Source organism: Syngnathoides biaculeatus, chromosome 9 (genome assembly GCF_019802595.1).
Source record: "Syngnathoides biaculeatus isolate LvHL_M chromosome 9, ASM1980259v1, whole genome shotgun sequence".
Lineage (NCBI taxonomy): Eukaryota > Metazoa > Chordata > Actinopteri > Syngnathiformes > Syngnathidae > Syngnathoides > Syngnathoides biaculeatus.
Window position 1 is genome coordinate 30,381,557 of NC_084648.1, and position 25,341 is coordinate 30,406,897.

Here is a 25,341-nt window from a genome sequence, read left to right on the forward strand (position 1 = left end):
TTGCATGCATACAAGGTGATGCTTGGGACATTACATCCGCACATACATACACAGCAAGAGATGGTGTAGCACCATCCTGCTCTCTTACACCAGATCAAATGGCATGGTTCAAAATGCAAGAAGAGTCAGTATCCCACATTTCACTCGCTCTGTCTCCAGGACACGAGGCCCGGCAGCTGGGACCTATGGCGAAACGACTGACTCAAATGACTGACTGGTAGGACACACCACTCCCTAACGTACAGATCTCCAAATCTACAGATGCATACTGCATCATTGTTCCCGACGCACCTCCGACAACTAATATCACCATATTAGAACACAAGACCCTAACTAGAGAACACGGATGTGACTACTCTGACCATGACGACGCCACGTCAATGTTAAACAAACTGCCTAAATTAATTTGGTCCTCTGGACCCTTAGATGTTGGACATTGTACTCACACACCAGACATTAAAATCACTGTTTTTCTAGGATCTCATTTTTACAGACCTCAATATCCTTGACCTGCAGCTGCTAACCAGGGGATGGGGGACACTCTCACTGGCCTGTGGAATTCTGAAGTCTTGGAAACATCCACCTCCTCATGGTGTACAGCACTCAGGCCAGTTTTAAAAGCAGATGGTAACGGTGTATGGCACATGATTTGAGAGCCATTCATGATGTTAACGACCACACCATTGTTACCTTTACCACACCCCCACAGAATGTTGTCTACCATCACACCTGGTTTGAAATACTTCATAGCGATTAATTTGGCAAATGCATTCTTCTGTGTTTCACTCGCACTCGGGTGTAGACACTTTTTTGCATTCAGATATCATGGATGCAATTTGCAATACACCAGGTTGGCACAATGCTTCCAAAATACACTTGGAATTTTTAATCAATGTTTGAAATCAGTGCTGCAGGATCTAGATCTCCCAGACAGTTGTAAACTCATGATGTATGTTGATCTCCTGTTGGCAGCCCCCAACAGCAGAGTTGTGTTTGTCTCTAACTAAACTTGTTTTGCCTCGTTTGCATGAGCTGGGATTCAAAATTTCCAGTTGTCGCAAATCGGTGACCTTCTTGGGCAGAGTGGTGTCCTCTGAAGGTTCCACTATGTCCTCTGAGCATCGTTCTTCTATTCTACAGATTCTCTTCATCCACGTGCTGACCTCTCTGTCCAGCCTCTGACTAACAGCAGGGTTCTGTTCACTGATGGTTGCTGTTACCGTAAGCTGAATGGCTCTTTGGCTGCGGCGGCTGCCGTAGTGGAGCAGCAGCCCTCAGGTGAATTTTTAACTGTTTCCTCTTCCATACTAACATCTGCTCCCTCAGCCCAGACGATTAGATAAAGCCCTGGCAAAACCTTCGGTGGTGGCTATCGTCTAGGTCCCTGGCCACTCCAAATCCACTTCAACCACAGCCCTCGGCAATAATGCTGCCGACTTGCCTGCCAAGCAGGCTGCGGGCTATGTCCCACAGATGCTTGTCCAATTATCTCAAAAATCCTTTCCTGACCTGCCCAAACCTCCGTCTCATAGTGAATTGATTAAAATACAGCATAACGCCTCTCCTGAACAAAAGATATTTTAACCAAAACTCACTCTATGGCTCATATTGGCCCCAGAGCCATGCTAACCAAACTTTGCATGTGGTGGCATCCTAAAATGTCTGACTTGTGTCATGCCCACTGTTGTAACTGTAATATTTGCCAGCTACACAATGCTCACCCCACACTTAGACTGTTGTCAGGTTCATTTGACCCACCCACTTGGCTCGGTGTGGAACTGTTCATGGAGGCACTAAGTTTTAAAATGACGAAAGTCGAAAGTGTTGTGAGCGACTGGCTGAGACATCAGTCCAAAATGTTTACACTGAGAGAAAATGGAAGCTTGTGCCCAAATGGGAAAAATGTGTGACAGTCCTGGGAGACTAAGTTGAGAAAAAAAGTAAGCTTCTCTCCGAATTTGTAGTCCTTATTCCGAAAAATTCACCTTATTTATTGAATGACCCTCGTACAATGTAGGCCAAACTTGTTCAGTTGCTTCAAATGGGCTTCCCTCTGATGGAGTGTGTGTTTGGGTTTGTGCAGGAAAAGACTAAATTAACCCACTATGGTTTGAACAGCATGACTCAAATTTAAAGGAGAACCAGCATTTTGACTGAATGACAAGGTACAGTTCCAGTTCACAGCAATTAGCAAAACCGCAATCGGCAAATATGTTTGGATTTTTTTTTTCATGTCAGCTAAAGTAAATACACATCCTCTCAAATTAATTCCAACACCACAGCAGAAAATTGTCTGTGCTGATTGCAAAAAAAAAAAAAAAATCAAACCCTAAAGCAGAATAAAGACAGTAGTCGCATCAGTAAAAAAAAAAAAAAAAAAAAAAACAGAACATTTGTTTCAAAGAGTTCAAAGTTACCTAATGTAGCAAGGGACTTCAAAATACAGCCTCTTGCCTTCATTAACAAGACCTACTGAAATACACAAAGGCTGCATGGAACAAGAAGAGCAACACATCAAAATGTATTTTACTTACGGAAGAAGTCTTTCTTTGCCAGGTTCTTAGCACATAGGACTGCAAGAGAAAAACAAAGAAAAAATATTTAATTGAATGGTAAACCTAAATATAAATACACAAGGAGACCAAATCACTGCTTGCTCCTCTTTCAACACAGGTTAGATGTTTACAATGTGGATATAAATTTAATATTGAATAAAAAAAAGAGCTGATCATTGAATGAATTAAAACATGTATCTTTGTTTCAAGCAAACAATGGCTAACAATGTTACTCGAACTTTCAAATAGGAACAAATTAAAATATTTTAAATAGAGATTATGGTGTTTTTGGATGCCTGCAATTCTAGTCCTTCTTCGGGTAAGTACAGGAAAAATAATCACTTTGAAAGCAGGCCTTGACAAAGCAAACATTCATATATTGTGTTGCATTTTAATAAATGTCATAAAAACTATCTAAATCCATCCATCCATCCATCTTCCAAGCAGCTTATACTCACAAGGGTCACGATAGTGCTGGAGCCTATCTCAGCTCACTTAAAGTGCCACTGACACAAAAATCTAAAAATAGGTATCGTTGTTATCAAAACTACAAATCTTAATCACTTTGATGATAATAACAGTCATGAGAAGTGAGCTGGGAGCGGTTAATAAAAGTGCAAAGTTGCATCAGTCTGATTCGATACAATGCGCATCACAGTGGTAGCCATATTTGTCTGGAGCCCTGGCATTGAAAACACGCTATGGCAAATGCAATGGCAGATGAACAAGACTGATTTTCGGATTTTTCTGACGGCCCATCAGAGACTGAAGTTCTTTTTGAGGAAGAAAACATCTCAGAACTGGGGAACTGGGGCCATTTCACCATATCATTTCGAGCCACAAATTCAGACAATATGCGCATCACTTCACCACTGACACAAGACTCAACTACAGACACAGACGAGTGGGCCTCAACTACAGACACAGACGAGTGGGCCGATGAGGAGGACGAGGGACCCGATGAAATATTCTAAATTATTGGCCCATAATTGTTCGATTTCCTAACCCTTTTACAAGTGATTGTGTATGTAGCGTACTCAGGAGGACCCATGCTGGGCGAAGTAAATATCATGGATGTTATCAAAATTAATCTAGACATATGGGTTGTGTGTGTCTAGATTGTTATTTTAGTTATTCATTCTTTATGCTTCTCTTTATTTTCCTTTCTTATGTGCTTTATTACTTATATACATTATTAAGTTATTATGATGGGGATCTTTTTTTTTACGTCCTGAAAGAAGGACACCATTAGGTCGTCGAACACGGATGTCTTGAATGTTCGAGAGGTTGACTCTCGACGAAGTTTCTTACTACCACTACTGCTTTTGGACAAGTACACAGAGGCCACACTGTCTTCTGCCTTTCATCTTTTGGACATTTCTGGAACATTCGCCGACTTTGAACATTTATTGGAAATAAAATTCACCTATTTGGAACATTCGTTCGACTGTGGTGACTATAGATCGTATAGCTAGTTAGCTCGTGTTACACGCTACTAAACTGTCTTTGTACTTCTATTATGTTTATTGTTTTGTGTTGTACTGTCTGAGATTAAATTGTCTTAAATGCAATGCAACTGCTTTGTAATATTTTGCTGGTTTGACCAAGGGGATATATTCTAAATTCACATGTAACATATGCTATAAACTGTGAGACAAATTAGTCCGCCACACTATTATTATTTTTACTTACTAGCGCTATACACACCTGTTATTTGTAATCCATAAAGCTCTTGTCCTTTGCAAATCTGCAATCCATTTTTCATAATGAATTGGGTCTTTTGGAAACGTGTGAAGAGTGAATCCATCCTACAGAGTATTTGAGCAAAATCCAGCAACACAAAGAGCCAGCATTTTGGCTAAAACACAAAAAAAAAAAAAAAAATTTCTCGCCTGTACAAGAGGTAAATACACTTGAGTCTACAGCTGAAGTTGTCTGCATCACCCTGATTTTTCATGGCGTGAGATGAAAAAAAAAAAATCTATATACGGCAACATTCTGACATGTTGTAAACAAACGGATGATTCCATTCTGGGCAATTTTTTTTTTTTTTTTTGGTAAACAACATACCGTACATTTTTGTGTCGGTGGAACTTTAAAGGTCAACTGACAAGTAAAGTAATATTTTTAGTATGTTTTTAATAAAAAAAAAAAAAAAAAAGCCAGCTGGATTTTTTGCCTTTAGAGAACAACTAGCTGTAACCTCACTCATGGCATTCCAGAACCGCATCGTGGTCGAAATGCTCCTGGCCGAGTAGGGCGACGTCCGCTCAATGTTCGGTGACCAGTATTGTACGTTAATTCCAAATAACACAGCACCTGATAGGTCACTCACAAGGGCCATTCCAGGCCTCCGTACCCAGAACCACAAGATGAAGGAGCACTTTGGTGTGAACACATCAGTCTGGTCTGGGTGGTGGGAAAAAATGTTTTGCAAATATAAAAAACATTGTCTTCTCTGTCCTAGATTCTATAGCTGTGTTTGCAGCTATTCTTACATTGTGAGGATGTTGTTGTATTCCCTGCATAAGGGCATCACTTAACTGATTCATAACCACTGCTATTGCCCCGACAAATTCAAAATTGGAGGAAATACATCCACTTTTGGCACAACAGGGTAATGACAGTGATATTGTTGAACACGATGATAATGTTATGACTTCTCCTCCAGACCTGTTCTGTGATCCAGAAGATTACAAGTGATTAGTGCTATATTTCCCTCTTGACTGTAACTTTGCTCTGCTCCAATTGAAAAACTGTTTCTGCCTGCAATGAAGAATGCTTTCCTTTGCTCCAATTAAAAAATTGTTTCTGCCTGCAATGAATAATGCTTTGCTCTGCTCTAGATAATGTGGCAGCAAATGTAGGCTTAGCAGGTGGGAAATGTAGGAATAATTGTGAATATAATTATCATACATCTGCTTCCAATAAAGAAATGCTTTGTTCTCCTTTAGATAACGTGGCAGCCGCTTAAAATGTTTGTAATGTCTAATTTCAAATGTAAATTCTTACCTAGACGAAAATGTATGTGTAACTGTACCATAAAATGCATAACTTTTCGATGTTTTTACCAAAAAACATGTTTATGAATTAGTCAGCGAACTTTGACCTAGTTTCCCGTGTCTGAAAAGTGGCTAATTTCGGGGGTGGAGCCTCATACGTAACTACATGTGGACCTGCTATTGTGGTCTGGTTATGGCATCAGTTTACCACATGAAATTACATTTATGGTGAAGCAAGATATCCCCAACTATTGCTATCAAATTAATGTGGCAACAATTTAAAAGGATTTCGTTCATTAAGATCCTTGTTTGTGAAAATATACCAACTTAGACTGTGGACTACGCTATCACGTTTGTTTTGGTGTGATAGTAAACTAGCCTTGTACATGCAAATTAGTGACGCACATTGTGCTGGAGATAGTTTCTCATACAAGCAGTTACTAAGCTACTAAAAAAATAGTGGTGGGGGGGTAATTCTCTCAGAATGTAACAAAAGATCTGCGTACGTAAGTAAGGGGTGCTAAATGTGTCAATGTCCGCCGGTCACGGCTTTGGGGGCGCGTCCGCCGATCACGCCTTCGGTTGGGGTGGCTTATTGCGGTGCCGAGCCGGGCCGCTTTACGGTGCCACCCCGGCCAAAGCCGTAATCAGCTCGTCGCACCCAGGCCGCGGAGTTGTCATCGCTCACGGCTGAGTATGCTACATACCTTCATACTGTCGGGGATCTCTGTTGTTAGGTAGAAGTGATCCGCATATCATCTAAATATGGCTCGAAACGAGAGGGTAATATTGCCCCGGGCACTTCACTCGATTGTGAGATGTTCTCTTCTTCGAAAAGAGCTTCCATGTCAAAAGGGGCGTCGGAAAAAAATCTGAAAATCTCAGTTGTTCCTCTCCCATAGCACGTGTCACTGTGTGCTTTCAATGGCGAACGTCCCGGTGTGACATCTGTTGATGACGTTGCAGGCAATATGGCTACCACTTCGATGTCGCGTGAGACTTGTACAACATTGCACATCGATGACACGCTCTCCGCTCATATTTATTTTTTCGTATGAACATTAAACTGAATAATGTTATATGTATTTTTCATTACAATATCTATTTTAGATATTAGGCGTGACACTTGGGCTTTAAGGGTACATATCTTTTGAGACGCCATTATATTCTTTTATACATTTGTCTACTTTCTGAAGTTCTACCTCTCTTTTAAACCCCACCCAATAGCACAGTTAGTAAAGTGTGGCCTATTCGCAGTTCACCGTTGATCTCAAATTTCCCCCCATAATGTACGATATTTTCACAAGAGTAACGAGCACTTAAAAGAAACAAAATATTTTCTCCTAAATACGTGGAGCACATTATAATGTGTGCCTTGTGTGCACACCAAGTTCCAAAATCTGTGAACGTTATGTGACGGCCGACTACTACCAATGAAGTAAAACCCAACAAACGCACATCACATTATGAGCATGCATGCTAGCGTGTGTTTCATTTAGCATGAAAGCTAACATATGAGGCAGTTCCTAAGTCAGTGGCAGGCAATTGCAAGTTTACATTTGTAACCAGATGAATCTTACAATGCCCCACAAACTAACAGGGTTGGCAAGACATTACTCAACATATGTTCACATTCATGATGTCACATCAAAATTAAAATTATCACACCAGAGCAAACAGAATAACATAACTAGCAAATTCTTCTTTTCCTTTCAGCTTTTCCTGTTATGGGTCGCCCCAGCGTGTCATCTTAGATGAACACATATTTGTTTGGGAGTTTTATGCCGGATGTCAATATCAAATATCAGTTATCGCTGGGAAAATGACCAGTTATACTTCAAAGACACACACACGGGATGAAATACTTTAACACATCACCATTTTTCTTACTAAATATATTTCCAACGGCGCTTTTGACATGAAATTTTCATGAGTTGTCAATGACACCTTGGGAAATATAGTTAGTGAGAAAAATGGTGACATGTTAGGTAGCTGCTTTACACTTAGACATACATACACATACAGAGAACAAACAGGTTGACCAAGGTTATTAAAAGTAGTTAACAGAAATATAGAGAGTTGTGAAGAAACACCCAAAGACATCACTGCCAAACTTCACAGGGCATAGGTGAAAGTATTACAATCCACTGTTTCAAGAAAATGTCGGAAGAAGAAATATACCGGGCATACCACAAGATGCAAAACACTTACAGAAAAAGTATCGAAGGACAGAGATGATCCACAAAAGTTTTGGGACAAAGTTTTATGAGACACGCGACTTTATGACGTAGCAGTCACTGTGATTTGACGGGTGCCCCCACACCATCTCGCTCACAAATCTGCACAGTCGAGCACAAAAAAATCATGCGCATAAAATTTGTTACGAGTAGAAATACATAGACATTCTCAGCGCACATGAAAACCAATGCAGCGCAGTGAAGCACAGCCTGACTTTTTTTTCCCTTAAAAACACGGAAGGACATTGTCTCTTGCGTGTTTACCTGACTCTGTCCCCCTTCAGCTCTTAAAGGGGTACACATAATTACAAACACCGTCCACCCACACAGTCTGGGCAACGTAGCGCAAAGACAGTTAGATATGCTGCTTGTGTTTACTCTCGATAATAATGGTAAAAGTAAAAAAAAAAAAAAAAAAAAAAAAGAATTGCTGTACCTTTAATGAATGCCGGGGTATGTGAATAATGGAAGAAAAAGTGGTGAAACTGAACGAGATTCTCTTTTTTGAGTAAGAAAGGTCTGGTCTGAAGCCAAAGCAGAAAGTACAGGATGAGATGGTGTATAATATTAAATTTCAGCCTTGGTATAGCCTGATCGAGGATGAAAGCACAGACAATACAGTGCACAAAAAGCTAATTCTGTATTTTGAACATAAGAGACAACATAAGATTAACCTTGAAACTGTTTGGGAGAATCATTCAGCTTTCAACAAGCATTGCTAAAGATATTCTGCAAGCAATAATTCAGTTTTACATCAAGAAAAACAGACAGGGATATCATTGTGGGTTAAAAAAAAATAAACAAAGCTGCAAGTGACCTTTCAAATTTATAGGTCATAGTTGGCTTGGTTTAGTTACAAATGTATTTTTTTGTTTGTTGACATTTTCACTGTAAGTTTGCAAAAACACAAAATTGTTCTTAGAAATGTTCTGCTGGGAATGTAAATGTAAATCAATCATTGAATGAACCATGTAACATCAATGGATGATACTGATCTGACCACAGTGCATACATCTGATGTTGCACACAGTGGTCAAAGGGGGCATTCACAGGCTTAGAGTGTTTCCTCAGACACATCAAAAATTAGAGGGAACATTGGTCTTGACATTAATTTACGCGTTTATTTCATAAAGGTTGGGAACAAAAGAAGCCTGCTCCTAAACAATCAGTATTCACCCAGAAAAAGGAAATGCAAGTTAACCGTACTGAGCATGTTCGGAATTGATGCCAAAAGCACATGTTCCGAGCTTCTTCACGTACGTCGAACGTCATCATCAACATGAGCCATCTCAAAGGAAATTCAGTTACATTGAAAACATTTCTGGGATACAACACAGGTAATGTTTCAGTATCTAACTATTATAAATATGAGATTGTGATTTACTTTGACTTGATCTAAGTTCTAACAGACTAGTTTGTCCATATATCTAATAGCGAATGGTAATTTTCTCCCGTCGTACCACTTTATCTTAAAGTTGAAAACTTTTCCCCTCTACATGTTTTGTGAAGATACAGATCATCTACTGCTCGCTTTCATCAATGGATTGACAATAGATACCGCCGTAAATTACGCTAGATAACAATACACCATGATGAAATAAAATGATTTGATTATATGAATACTTGGTTTTTGAAATTGAATGTCTATTGACCTCTTTAAAATCTCTGTCTCAGTGCAATGTCAATAAATTATGATTATGGTATTAGGTAACAACTACATACTCTGGTATAAGAACTCAGTAAGTTATTTTAAGGTCTTGAGATTCCATCCCTAATCGCACCAAGAACTTTATCTGCGGGCATGACTAACCACACCCGTACATTTTTCAAATGTGAGTGACTGACTTAGGTGCATGAGCTCTATACTCGAGCACAACTGATGCATGCAGTTTTGAAAATGTGTTGCAGCTCTCCAAGTCAGAGGTATCACTAGGGCTGGTATTGGCTAGGATGCAACAGGGTGGTGTTACCTCAGCACTTTTTCATCATTCCTGGTAGCCATTTTTCCTTTCCTTTCTGTTACAAGAAATAAAGCAACAATGGTTACCGTGGAAAATTGCCTACTTGAACCAATGGACCTAAGTGACCAGATGATATGTTTAATTATGCTACAAAATCGATCAAGGAGTGAAGTGAAGATGGTATATACTGAGCAGGGAAGAATGGTGAGTATGTCATCACAGGATGTGACTAAAATGCACAAAATTGTCACGACAGGTCGCTGTGGCTTTCTCTGCGCAGCACCGTTCTTTTGACGCGTGGCAGTAAATTACAGAGATCCTACGCGGTGAAATGCACAAGTCACATGATGCAATGCGGGTGTTGTCGACTGCACGAGTTGGGGAGTTTATAGAGGTCTTCAGGGGTCCACTCTATTGTTAACTGTTGGTTTTTTTAAGTTTACCAGGTGCATTTCCAAGGCCTTTTGCTGATTATTCCTACACCCCACTCATCAAATTTCACTCTAAAATGAATTGATTTGCAAAAGAGATCACATCTTTATTCTTGTCTGAAAGAGCAAACAAAAACAGCTGACACTGTGCTTTTATTATGGAAGTAACTCACACTTTTGCTACATTCTTTCCCCCATTGTGGTTTTATGCAAACGCCTATTCAAACCTGAAAATTGAGACCCAACCTAGGATGATATTAAAATCACCGTTTTACTTTCAGCTAATAAGATGAAAAAGCAGTTAGGCATAGCAAATTGATTCCACATTCAGTATGATCAATCAATCATATCCATTGTATCCCACAAAAATCTTGGCTCCTACTCATTGGAAAATGTGCAGGTTGTCGCTGACAAAAAAAGGGCAGCAGTTCGTATGGCAAGAGGGTTATGACGCCTTAGTGTGTCCTTAAACAAAAGGTTAGCGTTTCCTCAGGTCAAAAAGCGTGAGTTCCTAGCTGATAAATGAGGGATGGTCTTAAGGGATTCCCATTTGTTTTATAAAGGATGTTTACAATGTCAGCTTTTGCAAAAACTATGACAATTTTTTTTTTCAGAAAAGGGGTCAGTGAATTACAGTCAAAGCCTTTGAAGCCCATAGGGTTTGGAAGCTTTGAACTTTGGAAGCTGACCAAAATGATAGATCAGGTATTTGAGATCGATCTTGGTTTTCCACATATGATGGCAGAGCACTGCTCCAAATGGGTAAAAAAAAAAGAAAAAAAAAACATCCTTCAAAAAAGAAGGAATGAAAAGTGACTGGTTATATGTGTTCAGGTCTAGAACTCCGTGATTTACTTTTTATACTCTACTGATCCACCAGGAAACATGAAGCCTCTATGTTAACATTATTAGACCATGTTGCTTAAAGTTCTGCCCTAGACGAAGGGTTTGAGGTCACTAACTCCAATAGACAATTGTGTGATCATACAAAGCCAAGTCCATGGTCAAATATAGCCATTCAGAGGTCCATTGGATCAATTATAATACTGGAAACAACACAACTGGGATGAACACATACAGTACTTTATCAGAAAAAAAAAAATACTGTTTGGGAATAATCCTAGTCCAAAAGAAAACATATATCGCTTAAGTCCTCCATCTGGCAGGAATAATGTTATTAAACAAAACATTGGTATGTATTTAGGCATCCTTTGTGCTTATAACATGTACAGTACATATTCTTGAATGGCTGTCAACAGCCTCAGCAAAACCATGAGAACACAATAATGTTGATTTTCTAAACGAACAGTCATTTTGTAAAACTCTTACACACGAGAGGAAATTTTCAAAACATGTGACACAAGACAACAGTCAAAGGAAAGAAACCACTAATCTAATTGATCCTACATTGTCCCAGAACGTGTAACACAACCTGTTAGACCTCAATTAAATGTAACTCAACCAGGTGGTAAAATGTTTGGTGTCAAGTCATTAGTAACTAGTTTCATCCCAAAAGAGTCCATTGCTAGGTAAATAGGCTTGGCCATCATTTGAATTTGAGAAATTCCGGTCACAATTCCGGTGCCTTATTTTGATTCCAGATCCAAACGAGTCTCAATTTCGATTCTTTTCAGGAGCTAGGTAGAATAACTTTGCATGGTTTAAATAAAGGGAGTACAAATCATGGACACTTCTTACCAAGCCGTACCCATAGACTAAAATCAACGTTTGACATGGGGTTCTTTAGAAACAGTATGAACATCAAACCTATGAACTAAAAGGCAATCTTTATATAATTACTTTAGAAAATTAACCCAAATGGCTTCCATCCATCCATTTTCTGAGTTGTGGTAGTGCTGGGGCTAATCCCAGGTGCCATCGGGCAGGAGGCAGGGTACACCCTGAACTGGTTGCCAGCGAATCGCAGGGCAGATTGAGACAGACACCAGTCGCACTAAGAATTACACAGAGAAGCAATTTAGAGTCTCCAATGAATTCATGTTTTTTTTGATGTGGGAGGAAACTGGAGTGCCTGGAGAAAACCCACGCACGAGAACATGCAAACTCCACACAGGCAGGGCTGAGAATCGAAACCCAGGACTGTTAGGCCAACGCTGTACAGAGCCCCCAAAGGACTTAATATTTATTAATGCTTCAGCTAAAACTTAAAACTGCATTGCATTGTTAAAATCACAATTTGGGACGGTTTTATCATGTCAAAGGGTTTGAGTTCCTGTTTTAAAGGTTATATATATATATATATATATATATATATATATACATACATATACATAGATATACATATAGAGAGAGAGAGAGAGAGAGAGAGAGAGAGAGATAGATATATAATTCATTGTGCTGTACAGTAAACGGGCACGTTTTAGATCAATGTTAAGATTTCTTTTGCGTCATCGGCTCTTACGTTGCATTGAAGACTAGTACAAAAAAAAAAACGTTGCAAAAGTGCAACCAAACATTTACCTTGTTAGCAATCTCAATGTTAGTATAGACAGATTTTATTGTTTCACTCACCCAATTGACAGAGTTGATTTAATTGAAGCTATGTATAGTGTAGGTTAAGACTCGGAGCGCATCAGATCCTAAACATCGTGGAAGCCGCCTTTGTTCAACATAAGTGTTGCAGCGAAGAGACTGGTCATTAATTTTAAAGTTAAGAGACTTTTGTTACGGCAAATTGCCAAATACAGTAATCCCTTTTTTTCGCAGTTAATGGGGACCAGAACCCCCCGTAAAATGTGAACAACTGTGAAGCATCCATGTTAAAAACATGCGCCAGCCATCTAGGAAACTCTTTCTCCACGTACCGACAAGCACCACCATACAGAGGTACATTTCTGAAGCGGAATATTTTTTGACATTTTTCGAATCAGCCTGTGCTGGTCAAAAACCCTCAACCTCAATGGATCACTATGCAGGGTTCAACAAGGAGAAAAGTGCCTTGTCCGGAGCCTTGGAGGACATCCCAGTGGGTCCCACGGTGCCCGTGCCATCTGCTGCACAAAGTAGTTGCATCAATCAAATCAAATCAAAAGCCTTTATTGTCATTATATGCTGTGTATACAATGAAATGACGAGTGCGTCTCCACAAGGTGCGATAAAATAGAATAAAAATCAAAGAATATCTTCAGATACAGACAAAACATCACAGCACAGCTGGTGCTAAAATAAATTAATACACAAATAAATGCACAAAAGTGCAGTTGAAAAATATTACATTACATTGTTGTTATGAGAGGCCCCGTAGCTCAGTGATTAGAGCACTGGTTTGATAAACCAGGGGTTGTGGGTTCGTATCCCACTGGGGCCTCCACTCCCTGAGAAGGGTTGCGTCAGGAAGGGCATCCGGCGTAAAAATTGTGCCAAACATATATATGCGATCATCTGAGATGACACGCTGTGATGACCCCGAAAGGGACAAGCCGAAAGAAACACACACATTGTTGTAATGTTCAGTGGTTTGAGTTCAAGGAGTTGATAGCTCTTGGGGAAAAAGTTGTCCTTGAATCTGGTTGTCCTCCCGCTGGATCCCAAAAAGGATAAAAGTGCTCCCAAATAGGAGCCTATTCCTCCCGTTGGATCCCTAAAAGGATAAGCGTGCACGCATAGTCACCACCTCTCAGGCGCCCTGGAGGTAGCCTTTGCTTGGGCACAACGCTGAGGTGTTATTGGAACTACAAAATCAAAAAATTTTATCGCTTAAAAAAAAGTCAGCGCAAACACAACACTAAGATACAGTGCATATGCGAGCCAGTCAACAACGTGGACAAGACTTGCACAAGGAAATGGGTGGAACAAGGGAAGTTGCTGTGTGAGGCTTTGATGATGCGCAACCAATCAGCTCACATTATAAAGCCACTCGTGCTCTCATTGGTCAATGTCACGCCGTGAACCAATCAATATTTTTTTTTGCTGCATTGTTCCACATGTTGCAATGGGGAAGTGCCTTGTATCAATCCGCATTGTATCTATGCGTCTCACGTAATATAGTACATTTACTTTACTTTTTTCGGGGGTGGTGTGGGGAGGGGGAGCGATGCACTAAATCCGCAATAGGTGAAGCGCGAAGTAGAGGTATTACTGTATTTGGTGAATATAAACCATCAAATATTGAGTTTTACAGCAATACTAAACTATATTCATAATGTATAATGTGCTTGTGGTTGAAAAAGCAGTTTGTGGCCAAAATATACATAAGTCATTAAGATCTCACTGCATAGGTTCAAATGAATGAAGTCTGTTAGCCACTTTTAAAACCTCCATATACTTACTTTTATTCACTCCCAGGTTCACTCAACCAGCTTCTTCCTTATCTATTGTTTTATGGTTTAAGAAAAGTGATGAAACACACTATATACACACAGCATCAAAAGTCAAAACAGGCTCGGTGTTCAAGGTGTCCATATAGCCAATCACTCAATGTGCGCCAGCATCTTTTATTTTTATCCTATGTTCCAGTCCAATCAGATTCAATTGGATCATGCAATGTGCAGGAGGCATTTGTCTTGACGAGTTGCAAACTCACATGCATCCCATGAGTCATTGGTGAAAAATGAAGGGGCACGTCCCTCACCTTCACTCTGTTACTCGGCACAGTACAATGCTGTCTCATTCAGAGCATTGTTCGACAGTTAAACAAAACACTTCCTCCTCATTTTCTCACGCCTGCCTGGCGGGCTTGTTTACCTACTACAACTCATGAGGAATACATACTGGCAACATGTCAAGCACAGAAGGCTTCATGGCCAACTTACTTAACCGTACACCCGCAAAAACAGATAACACCAAAGTGTAGAAACCATGTACCTGAAATGTTGGAAAAATGTACCTATAACTCGCGAGCTGGGCCTGACTGCATTTACTGGATTTGTTTCTCCAGGCCAGTAAATGCTCAGGATTCCAAATATGTCATTTGTTTAGCAGCTAACAGTCTACTGTTATCCCTGAGGAGGCGAAGATAGTAATTGGGACGGAAGTTTTTTTTAGTGTACTGAATAAAAATTAGTTTACTAAAAAGATCTGTTCAAAATATTAGTACACCAAATCGTTCAGTTATTTTGAACAATCATTCAAGTGCTTCTTCATTCAGTTCAATTTATGATTTAGCACTGAGGTTTATATTCATTTAACATGTTCAACGAAGGACTACGAGTTGTTCTTGTTCCATATTGTAAACTAGGAAATTTATTTTGAAAATATGTATGTCCTGATTGCAGCAACCTATGAAAGTTGGGCGACAGGTACTTACTTGTGTTTGTGCCTATACATAAAAAAAAAAAAAACAATTTGGAGCTGCAAGTGACCTTTCAAATTTATAGGTCATAGTTGGCTTGGTTTAGTTACAAATGTATTTTTTTGTTTGTTGACATTTTCACTGTAAGTTTGCAAAAACACAAAATTGTTTTTAGAAATGTTCTCCTGGGAATGTAAATGTAAATCAATCATTGAATGAACCATGTAACATCAATGGATGATACTGATCTGACCACAGTGCATACATCTGATGTTGCGCACAGTGGTCAAAGGGGGCATTCACAAGCTTAGAGTGTTTCCTCAGACACATCAAAAATTAGAGGGAACATTGGTCTTGACATTAATTTACGCGTTTATTTCATAAAGGTTGGGAACAAAAGAAGCCTGCTCCTAAACAATCAGTCTTCACCCAGAAACAGGAAATGCAAGTTAACCGTACTGAGCATGTCCAGAAGTGATGCTAAAAGGACATGTTCAGAGCTTCTTCACGTACTCCGAGCGCATTTATGTCGAAAGTCATCGACATAATGAGTCAAGTCAAAGGAAATTCAATTACACCAGGGGTGCTCAATGTCTTGATCGTGAGGCAGTTTCAGGTCTTTGAGGGGCAGAATTCTAGCTGATAGAAAGTTGTTCAAATACTTATTTGCGGGCTGTATCACACAAATAAATCGTTAAAAAAAAAAAATCATACATTGTGATTTTTTTTTCCTTTCTTTTTAGATTATCTCTCTGACAGTGGACATGCACCTAGGATGAAAATTTCAAACCCCTCCATGATTTCTAAGTGGAAGAACTTGCAATATAACAGGGTATACAAATACTTATTTTCTTCACTGTATGTATGTTTGAGGAAGAGTGGCAGATGAATAAAATCAATTTATTACTGTATGACAATAAAACAAATCATTAATAAGGGTCAAAATCCCTGATTGCTGTAATGATAAACCACATATTAATAGACCTTGTGAATTACTGTGAATAGCTAGTAGGGATGGATGTATGGAAGATTGCCGCATTGAGAATTTCTATTTTAAGGTTTAAGAAACTCAGCATGCTTCAGGCTGTTTTCTCTCACACTCAAACTGGAATCAGTTTCATAGTGAGAAGGATGCAGTTTAAGTGGCTGTGTGCTCATACAGTAGTGATGAATGGTCTGCCAGACAGATACCGACACACACACGCGCACACACACACGCGCACACACACACGCGCACACACACACACACACACACACACAGAGACACAGACACAGAGTAGTGGGTTTTCTGACCACAGAAACAGTAGCAGATGAAGGGGCAGAGAGAGAGACCTCTAATGACTAACTTGGTTTATTGAAACCACTGAACAAGCAAAACACAAAACAGGCAAAGATATGCGTTGACAATAATTTAGTACAATTCTACAGTGTATCTTTGTAATGTTTCACAAGACCTTATATGACTCCTCAAAACACTATTGTGTTGAAGAAACAGGACTGGAAGCTCACAGAGTACACCCACTACATTAGAACAGTTTAAAGCACACCAAACTGGACTAAAAATGGAAATTAGATCTCTGCTAAATCTGGTGCAAGCATCTCTTCTTGTCTTTTTAAATTGCTGAATGTATGTGCATATTGTCCATAAAGTCAAAAATATATTTTTTTTTAAACCGAGAGCCACACCAGATTTCTGTTATCTGTCATGAGGGATGAAAAATGAGGGGGAAAAATTAAAACTCAGGGATGTGATGAGAGGCTGCAAAGACCAGTAATGAGCTCAGACAATAGAATAGTGGCGGCAGGTAAGACAAACTGTTTCACATGTCCAGACTACAGCACAATTTTTTATTAATCAACAGACCATTATAAAAATGTACAGTAGGTCAGATGTACTGATTTGGGGGAAATTAATGTCTTATAAATGAAGTGAACCTTTACTTTCAAATTAATTACCTTAATGAAATAAAAGTAACAAGGGCGAGTTCTCCAACACGCGCAGCAGGAAAATCCTCTCCCTATTCTTGGAAAGTTTCAAGCCCCCGGCATGCTGAAGCCCACCTCCTCTCTCCAGTTATACCTTGTTACGCAATATTGAGGTGTTCAGTCTTTCCATTTTCCTGCTTCGAAGTACACTATGCCACCAAGTTCAAAAGTAATCGAAAAAGCAGATAATACCACTACACTACACTACACTACCGCTACAACAACCAAAAGCTCTGACTAGAGCTTTGCAAGGCTAACACAAAACAACCTACCATGTTTATGGAATATGGTTATTTAGAACAGGTTTAAGTTTCAGCTAAATCCATTTAATCACGAAAGTACAATACTCGTTGAGAGGATGGAAGCGATTGTGAAAGTGAACGTGCATGACTGGGTACCAAATATAGCGCAACGGAGTAAGGTGGAGAAAAGAGGAGAGTACTTTACAAAGACAGATATACTTGGCAGGTGTTATTTGGTTCAAAGAAATGGCGCAGTGTCTGATAGAGCTGTTCATTTGATCAGAAGTGAAGAAAATTATCAGACTGCTTTCAAATGGGGCCAAACGTCAGTCTAACAACAGGGGATGACTTCACTTGAGTGCTGATGAGTCATGATCGATAACTCTGGTTTATATTTTTACAGTCACATCGCTACATTGTTATAAGGCAAAGGCCATTTGTAAATGCAGCGTTCGAGGTTTGACTAAATAAATAGTACCAAAAGAAGCAGCATTTATTTAAATGTCAACTAATATAAGAATTCATACAGTGGTACTTCTGCTTACCAAATTAATTAATTCCAGATGTTTTTTCGGAATGTTAATTTTTCGTAAGTAGAAGCACTTTTTACGTGGGAATAGCCAAATCCTTTCCAAGCCCCCATACCACATATTTGCTACGATAAGATGCACTTAAAAGTCTTGAATTTTCTCTCAAATGGACAACATGCCTTATGTGCACAATTGTTGTTTGGCTTATCCAATGAAGTACACTTCAACACCTCACAACTGAGGAGGGTAGTAGATGGCAGGACCGACTGCCGGAGATACATTTTTTGTGTTATACATTGTCATTAAATCTGATTCTGCTTCAAATCTTAGCTCTGTACAGATTTCGTGTTCAATACTATTGAACAGGCAGTCTTGGTACTGTTTCAATTTTCTTGATTAGCCCCTAATCGGGACAAGCTGAAAGGAAAAGAAGAACAAGAAGCTTGACCTTGTATATTGAGAGCATCCTTTGGAAGATGAAATTATTACATTAAAATTAAGTGATGTGCGGTCCTGTTTTGTGAGCACAAGCATACACACACGGTTGTGACAGTGAGCGCGGCAAAACTGCTCCCACCTAACATGCGGTCAGTTATAGGAGCAATTGCTGAATCCTTAGCTTAACTGCCAGCTGCCAACTCCTACTGGTCCCATCAAAACACATACACCAAGTACAAGTTTCCCCAAAAGTTGGATTACACGCAAACTACGACAGTTGATGAAAAATGTAGCTCTGTTCCCTTGCTTCCCTGAGAGTTGCATGCTCACTCAGTACAGGAAGATGGTGCTTCCAGTGATTGACTGCTTGTTGAACGCCAACTGGAGGCTAATGGTGGCAATGGATCACAGACAGACATATTTCCCTCCATGCCGCAGTGGCAACGAGTGAAGGCATTCATCCCATCATACATCTCGTCATTTTCCAGTGAATGGATCCAGATTCCACCCAGTGCAAGAAAATGAAACAAAAAACCTCTTTCTGGAGAAAGCGAGAACATCAAATGTCTGTTTTGACATGCTTGGCCAACTCATACACCATGATTAGAAAACAGAAAAAACGTTTTTAGCTCCTAATTTGTGTCATCTTGAAGGAAAAGCTGTTCTAACGAGCTGAACGATTTGATTGTTAGAAAAAATAAGTAGTTTAAAGGAGAAAAAAATATCCAGGGGACTCAAAAAAAAACTATGTGCACAATATAAAAAAACACCCACTAGCTTATCATTATAATGTGTAAATGTCATCGTCGAAGAAAATCAATTAACGTGCCACGGCGCAGGCTGCATGAGCAAATTCTTATGTCGTGAACACACCCTGAATGCATGCTATGTATCTTGCAGCAATCGTGTGATGCATGTTCTTCTGCCCTCCTGGAACCAGGTTGATGGAGTTAAGAGTTAATGCACAACTAGACTTTACACTGATCTGATTTGATCAGTATCAGCTGATAATCACCATTTTATTGTGATCAGCTGATCGTTTTTTAATGTTACAATTTGCCGATGACCCCCACAAAAGACATTAACTCCGCATCACCATCATGTACATTATATTTGAATCCAAAAGCTAGTTTATTTTTAGCCTTGTTGATTGTCTTTTGAAATAGTCTTGTAAATACAATCACTCACATTTGACGAGCGCGCCCGCAAATCTGAGTACAATTTGTTCAGAGTAGAAAAAAATAGATATTGAAAGGAATCGCTTATTTTGTGCAGTCTTGACATTAATTTACGTGTTTATTTCATAAATATCCTGCTCTGAAACAATCAGTAATTCACCCGGAAACAGGAAATGCAAGTTAACTGTACTGAGCATGTATGGAAGTGATGCCAAACGCGCATGTTCCGAGCTGCTTCACATACTGCGAACACATTTACGTCGAAAATCATCAAAATAATGAGCCATGACAAAGGAAATTCAGTTACACCAGGGGTGCTCAATGCGTCGATCACTAGGCAGTGTGATGGCGTGCCCAAAAAAAACTTGATTGAATGTCGCTTGATTCAGGTGTGGCCAATACGTCCAGTGCACCCACATAAAAGGCCCGTTATAGCAAGCCGGCCTCCTATTTACGTCAGTCTCGGCGATCCGCGCGTGCACCCCCCAACAATACATCATAACTGTCGACAGGAATTTTTGTTACGATGTATTGCTAGCTTATTGCCACTAATGCTGATTATGTTGAACTTAACTTTCAGCATTTTCAAAATCATTGCGGGTATAGACCATTTGTGTTAATTCCTTGACAGGCCAGCGCATTTAACTTTTCTTCAGATAAAGTTTGTCAGATCAAGAATTTTTATTGATGAAAAATTTTAAATACCGTTTTATATCATGTTCTACTCATATCAGTTGAAAATGGAAATGATCATTTCTGAGTTTCAAATTTTTTTCCATTATAGTTTTGTATTTGTTTATTTTATTTTTAATTTACATTTATGTTATATTAATCCAGTAAGTTATTTTAAGGTCTTGCCATCTCAAATCACACCCGCAACGTTATCTGCGAACATGACTGACCACATCACTGATCCTTTAAAAAAAAAAAAAAAAAAAAAAAAAAGACTGGATGGCTCATTGGCCACGAAAACTGAAGTCGCCATCCGCAATCTTGATACTCGTAAAAACACCATGCCGACCTGTGCAGCGACAGTTCATTAATTACGTTAATCACCAGCTTCGTGGCTGTGAGAAAACATTCCACAGGTAAATTAAAAAGATTTACTTTGATGCTGTTAAAGTTTGTTTGGAAAGGTTTCTTTATTTTCTCATGAGCTTAATTCGCTTGAACAAAGAATTTGTTTATGGTTGTTGTTGTTCACTCTCTGCTTCACCATTTTAGGCTGATGTTTTTTGTGAAAAGGCGGTGTAAATATTTTCCCAAACTTCAACAGTGGATAAGCAAGAAAACACATTTTCTGTGAAATTTATGATGAATTTCATAATACAGAACTCTGAAAATTGAATTAGATTTTCAAATGTGAGGAAACAAGTTTAAATTTTCTGTCTGACATAGAACATCGCAGAGACAACAAATGAACAATGCGTTTAGCAAGTTTTTTCCCATTGCGAGTCCTTATTTCCCAAAAAAAAAAGTTAATGTCACGGAAATGGGACCCTAGGTAATATGCAAGGTTTCTTGGTAGTAGTTATATGTCTTTCCTTTGCAATTGGCCTTTTTGGCTTACCAAGTCAAGTTAAAAATCCTTCATGTTACCAGAACTGAAAAAATGTCAAGCTCACACGACCAGTTTTAATTCTACATGCCAAACTTTGAGGAAAAACACCGCCATCATCCAACCTGTTAACCATGTCCTTCACACATTTTTGGAGTACAAAGATGTCAGCCAACTGGCTTCAACCAAATTGACATACCGCTTGATGTGTATGGACTATCCAGTCTTTTTTTTTTTTTTTTTTTTTTTTTTTTTTAAGATCAGTGGAGATACCTGTACAATTTTCAAATGTGACTGTAAATATCAGACTGCCAATAAAGTTATTTAAAAAAAAAACCTGGGACAGACAACACCCAATACTTGCATCAGACTGCAAAACAAATTCGGTCTTTTACTATTGCATTTTGCCAGACTAGTGCAATAAAATCTTGTATTCCAATACCACCAGATTCCGCCTCTATGGTTGCTGGGCTTTATCTTGGCAACACAAATGCGACCAGATACCCTCATTACCATGGTGACGAACACAACAATCGATCACGTCATGTACTGTACATTACAAGAAGAAATTGGGAGAAGCGGGTGCTGCTCATCACCAGTGCTTGAGAGAAGATTTTCATTCAAATCCCCACCATTCTCAAATAACTCTCCACTTACTGTACAGGACCACGATCTGAGGCGTGTGCTTCGAGCCATGAAGGCTGCTGGCATGGACGGGGTACTAGGCAAGATGCTCAGAGCATGTGCCCACCAGCTGTCTAGCCTCTTCTGCAACATCTTCAACGTCTCACTGGCCCAAGCAGTAAATCCCCATTTGTTTGAAATCTACGACAATCACTCCCATCCCCAAGAAGAAATCCTTAACTAGCCTCAATGACTATCATCCTGTTGCCCTCATTTCCGTCATAATGAAGTGCTTCAGGAGGCTGGTTCTCAAGTACCCAACTTCAACTCCCCCAGTTTGCATACGGGGCGAACCGATCAACAAAGGACACCATCGGTATAGCTCTCCATGCTATGTTGAGTCACCAGCGAGCTATGCTCGGCCTTAAACAGAATCATTCCAGACGTTCTGATGGTAGACTAGACTTCTTGGGCCTCCCTCCTCTCACATGTACCTGGATCAATGACGTCTTGACCAACAGACCATAGATTGTGAGAATCTGCTCCCACCTTTCCTCCACCCATACAGTGACAACTGGCTCACCACAGGGCTGCATGCTAAGCCCCCTCATGTTCTGTTTCTACACCTTCGACTGCAGCCCAGTCCACAAAAATAGTCACATTTGCAGATGATACAACAATAGTCATTTTGATCTCAAGACGCAATTCCACGCACACCATACTGGCAAACAATCGGTACATTCGAAGGTCGCCCAAAACGCCCTGCATTCGTTGCACCGCTTGAAAACAGACGACGCACCAACATTCGTCCCGGCTGACATCGCCACGGCCATCTGTGGCGTAAAGGCCAGCAAAAACCTGGGGCCCGACAGCATGTGTGCTGTCATGCTCAAACACACAGGACCGGCCTGTCACAGCTATCATCCATCGTTCCTTCCAACTGGAAAGTCAGCAGGGTAATCTTCTGCCAAAACCTGGGTGAGGGCAAATCATTTCAACCCATAACCTTGCTCTCCCCGGTGGCCCAACTGCTCGAAAGCCTCTTGCTCCCGACGGTTGTACAACATCTCCCATCAGCGTCTTCGCAACATGGCTTCAAAAAGCAGCACAGCACAACTACCGCGCTCTATACCATGTTTGCCCAAATCACGATGGATTGAACATGCCGAAACCGTGGCCCTGGACCTGTCCTCGGCTTTCGACACGGTCCGGCACGCAACACTCGTCAACGACATCCGACACTCAACGCTCCCAAACTATGCAAAATGCTGGCTTGCCGGCTATTTGCGTGGTCGTCAGGCCTTCGTCGAGTTTCGCGGAGCCACCAGCCGCCACCATCACGTCAAACAAGACGTCTCACAGGGCGGCGTGCTGTCACCCGTTCTGTTCAACTCGTACATCACTAGCATGCCAGCGCCACCACCCGGCATTCGCGTCGTCTCGTACGCCGACAACACGACGGTGCTTGCATCCGGCCCGATCGTAGCCAACCTCGTCGTCACCCTGAACACCAATTTGCCTCGCCTTGTACAGTTCTTCACGGATTGTAACCTCCAACTGTCAGCGCCAAAATCTACTGCAACCCTCTCTTCAACAACTGGAACGCCGGATTCAACCTCGACCTTGGAATTCAAATCTTCGGCAACGCAATTCCAACAGTGAACCAGCCGAAGCTACTTGGTGTGACTTTCGACACTTGTTTTACGTTCGCTGCACACGCGAAGGACGTCAAGTCACGGCTGCACGGCCAAGTCAACGCCCTGAAAGCACTCGGTGGTGTCTCCTGGGGTGCCAACAAAGAGGTGCAAGCCACCAGTTACAAAGCCATCGGATGGCCCCTGCTCAACTATGCCACCCCGATCTGGTCACCGAACCTAGCCGACAGCCATTGGAAGGAACTTCAGGCCAGCCAAAATGCAGCCATCTGCTGCGTCACAGGCTGCCACCTGATGTCCTCCACTGACCACCTGCACGTTGAAACCAAGACCCTGCCCGTCCGTCAACACAGCGAACTGCTGTCTAGACAGTATATGCTTCAATGCCATCGACTGGGTCATCCAAACCGTGATCTGGTCCGTCACGTCCGACCACAGCGTCTCAAAATCTACGTCGTCTCACGTTGGTAAACGGACATAGACCAGTTCGTCGGTACCAATGGACGGCTAGATGACCAACAATACAAGCGCGGACTAACTAAACTCCACACATCAGCCATCACCAATACCAGGCTGGCCTACAAGCCTAACATCGACCTTGGGAGCTACCCGCCTCCAATTCACGACGATGAACGGTCTCTGCTCCGATAAGCACGCTCCATCCTCGCCCAACTACGCTCGGGCTTCTGTCGCCTGCTGAATAGCTACAAACACCGCTTCAACGACACAGTTGCCGATGTCTGCCCGGACTGTGGCACCGGGCCACACGACACGTAGCACCTGTTCAACTGCCTCACGTGCCCTACAACGCTCACAGCAGAAGATCTATGGCGGCGACTGACCGAGGCGGCTGCTTTCCTACGGCTATAACACTTTCTCACGATTGTCTATGTCGACGCAGCAACACTGTCACGCTGGCTATGACAACAAGAGCAACAATCACAGTATGGGATATGACCGTACCATTCTACAAGCATGTGTAAATGTTTTAACAAAAATTAACATGAATGAATGAAAATGAAGTTGTAACTTGAAAAATGCAAGATTATCTCCAAATATGAATCCACAAGAAGTTAAATAGAAACATTGAAACAGAAATGCTTTATTTTGAAGTCCCAATCTTACAACACTATGCAATGGAACATACAAGACTATTGCTAGCTCGCTGAATAAATAATGTGCAGGGCTCCAACCCCATTGAACAACTACAGTACATTCAGAATAATGGTGGCATATATTTTCAAACATTTGTCTTTATTCATCTTTATGTTAGTTGGTCAAAATATTTGAGTTGTTGTAGCTCATACACAACAACAACGTGGGGAATAATGATGGGAAAAAAATATTACTTTCCAGGCACTGTAAAAGATCCATAAAAGAGATAGGATGGCACATATATGTAAACATGCGTCCTAATTACAGGACAACTTCACACTCATGTCTCCCGCAGTATTTTGTGTGTCTGGTGCAGACATCATATCTTTATCTAATTGTAGGATGCTGTGTCACCGTATGAACACACATGTAGTTGCTACAAGACCCGTTTTCCCAGGTCCTGCATAAAAGGCAAAGGTGGATAAATGGAGTGTCTTGTTTAACTGCAGCGCAATTTTGCAGGATTTGAATGAAAAAAGGGGTCTACACAGACATCTTTTAAAGTGAAAGACAGAGGATGTGTCTATGATGGGCAAGA

General features: G+C 40.6%; 1 protein-coding gene across 5 annotated transcripts in view; it reads right to left on the reverse strand.

The window, feature by feature from the left end:
• Nucleotides 1-25,341, reverse strand: part of LOC133506074 (E3 ubiquitin-protein ligase SMURF2-like) — an 88,373-nt gene that overhangs the window by 54,299 nt on the left and 8,733 nt on the right. For 4 of the 5 annotated variants that reach the window (XM_061829816.1, XM_061829815.1, XM_061829813.1 and 1 more), the window contains exon 2: nucleotides 2,535-2,573. The exons of the other annotated variant lie outside the window; for it this stretch is intronic. In XM_061829816.1, coding sequence (XP_061685800.1) covers nucleotides 2,535-2,573 — 39 coding nt within the window. The remainder of the gene's footprint in view (nucleotides 1-2,534; nucleotides 2,574-25,341) is intronic. 5 annotated transcript variants of the gene reach the window in all.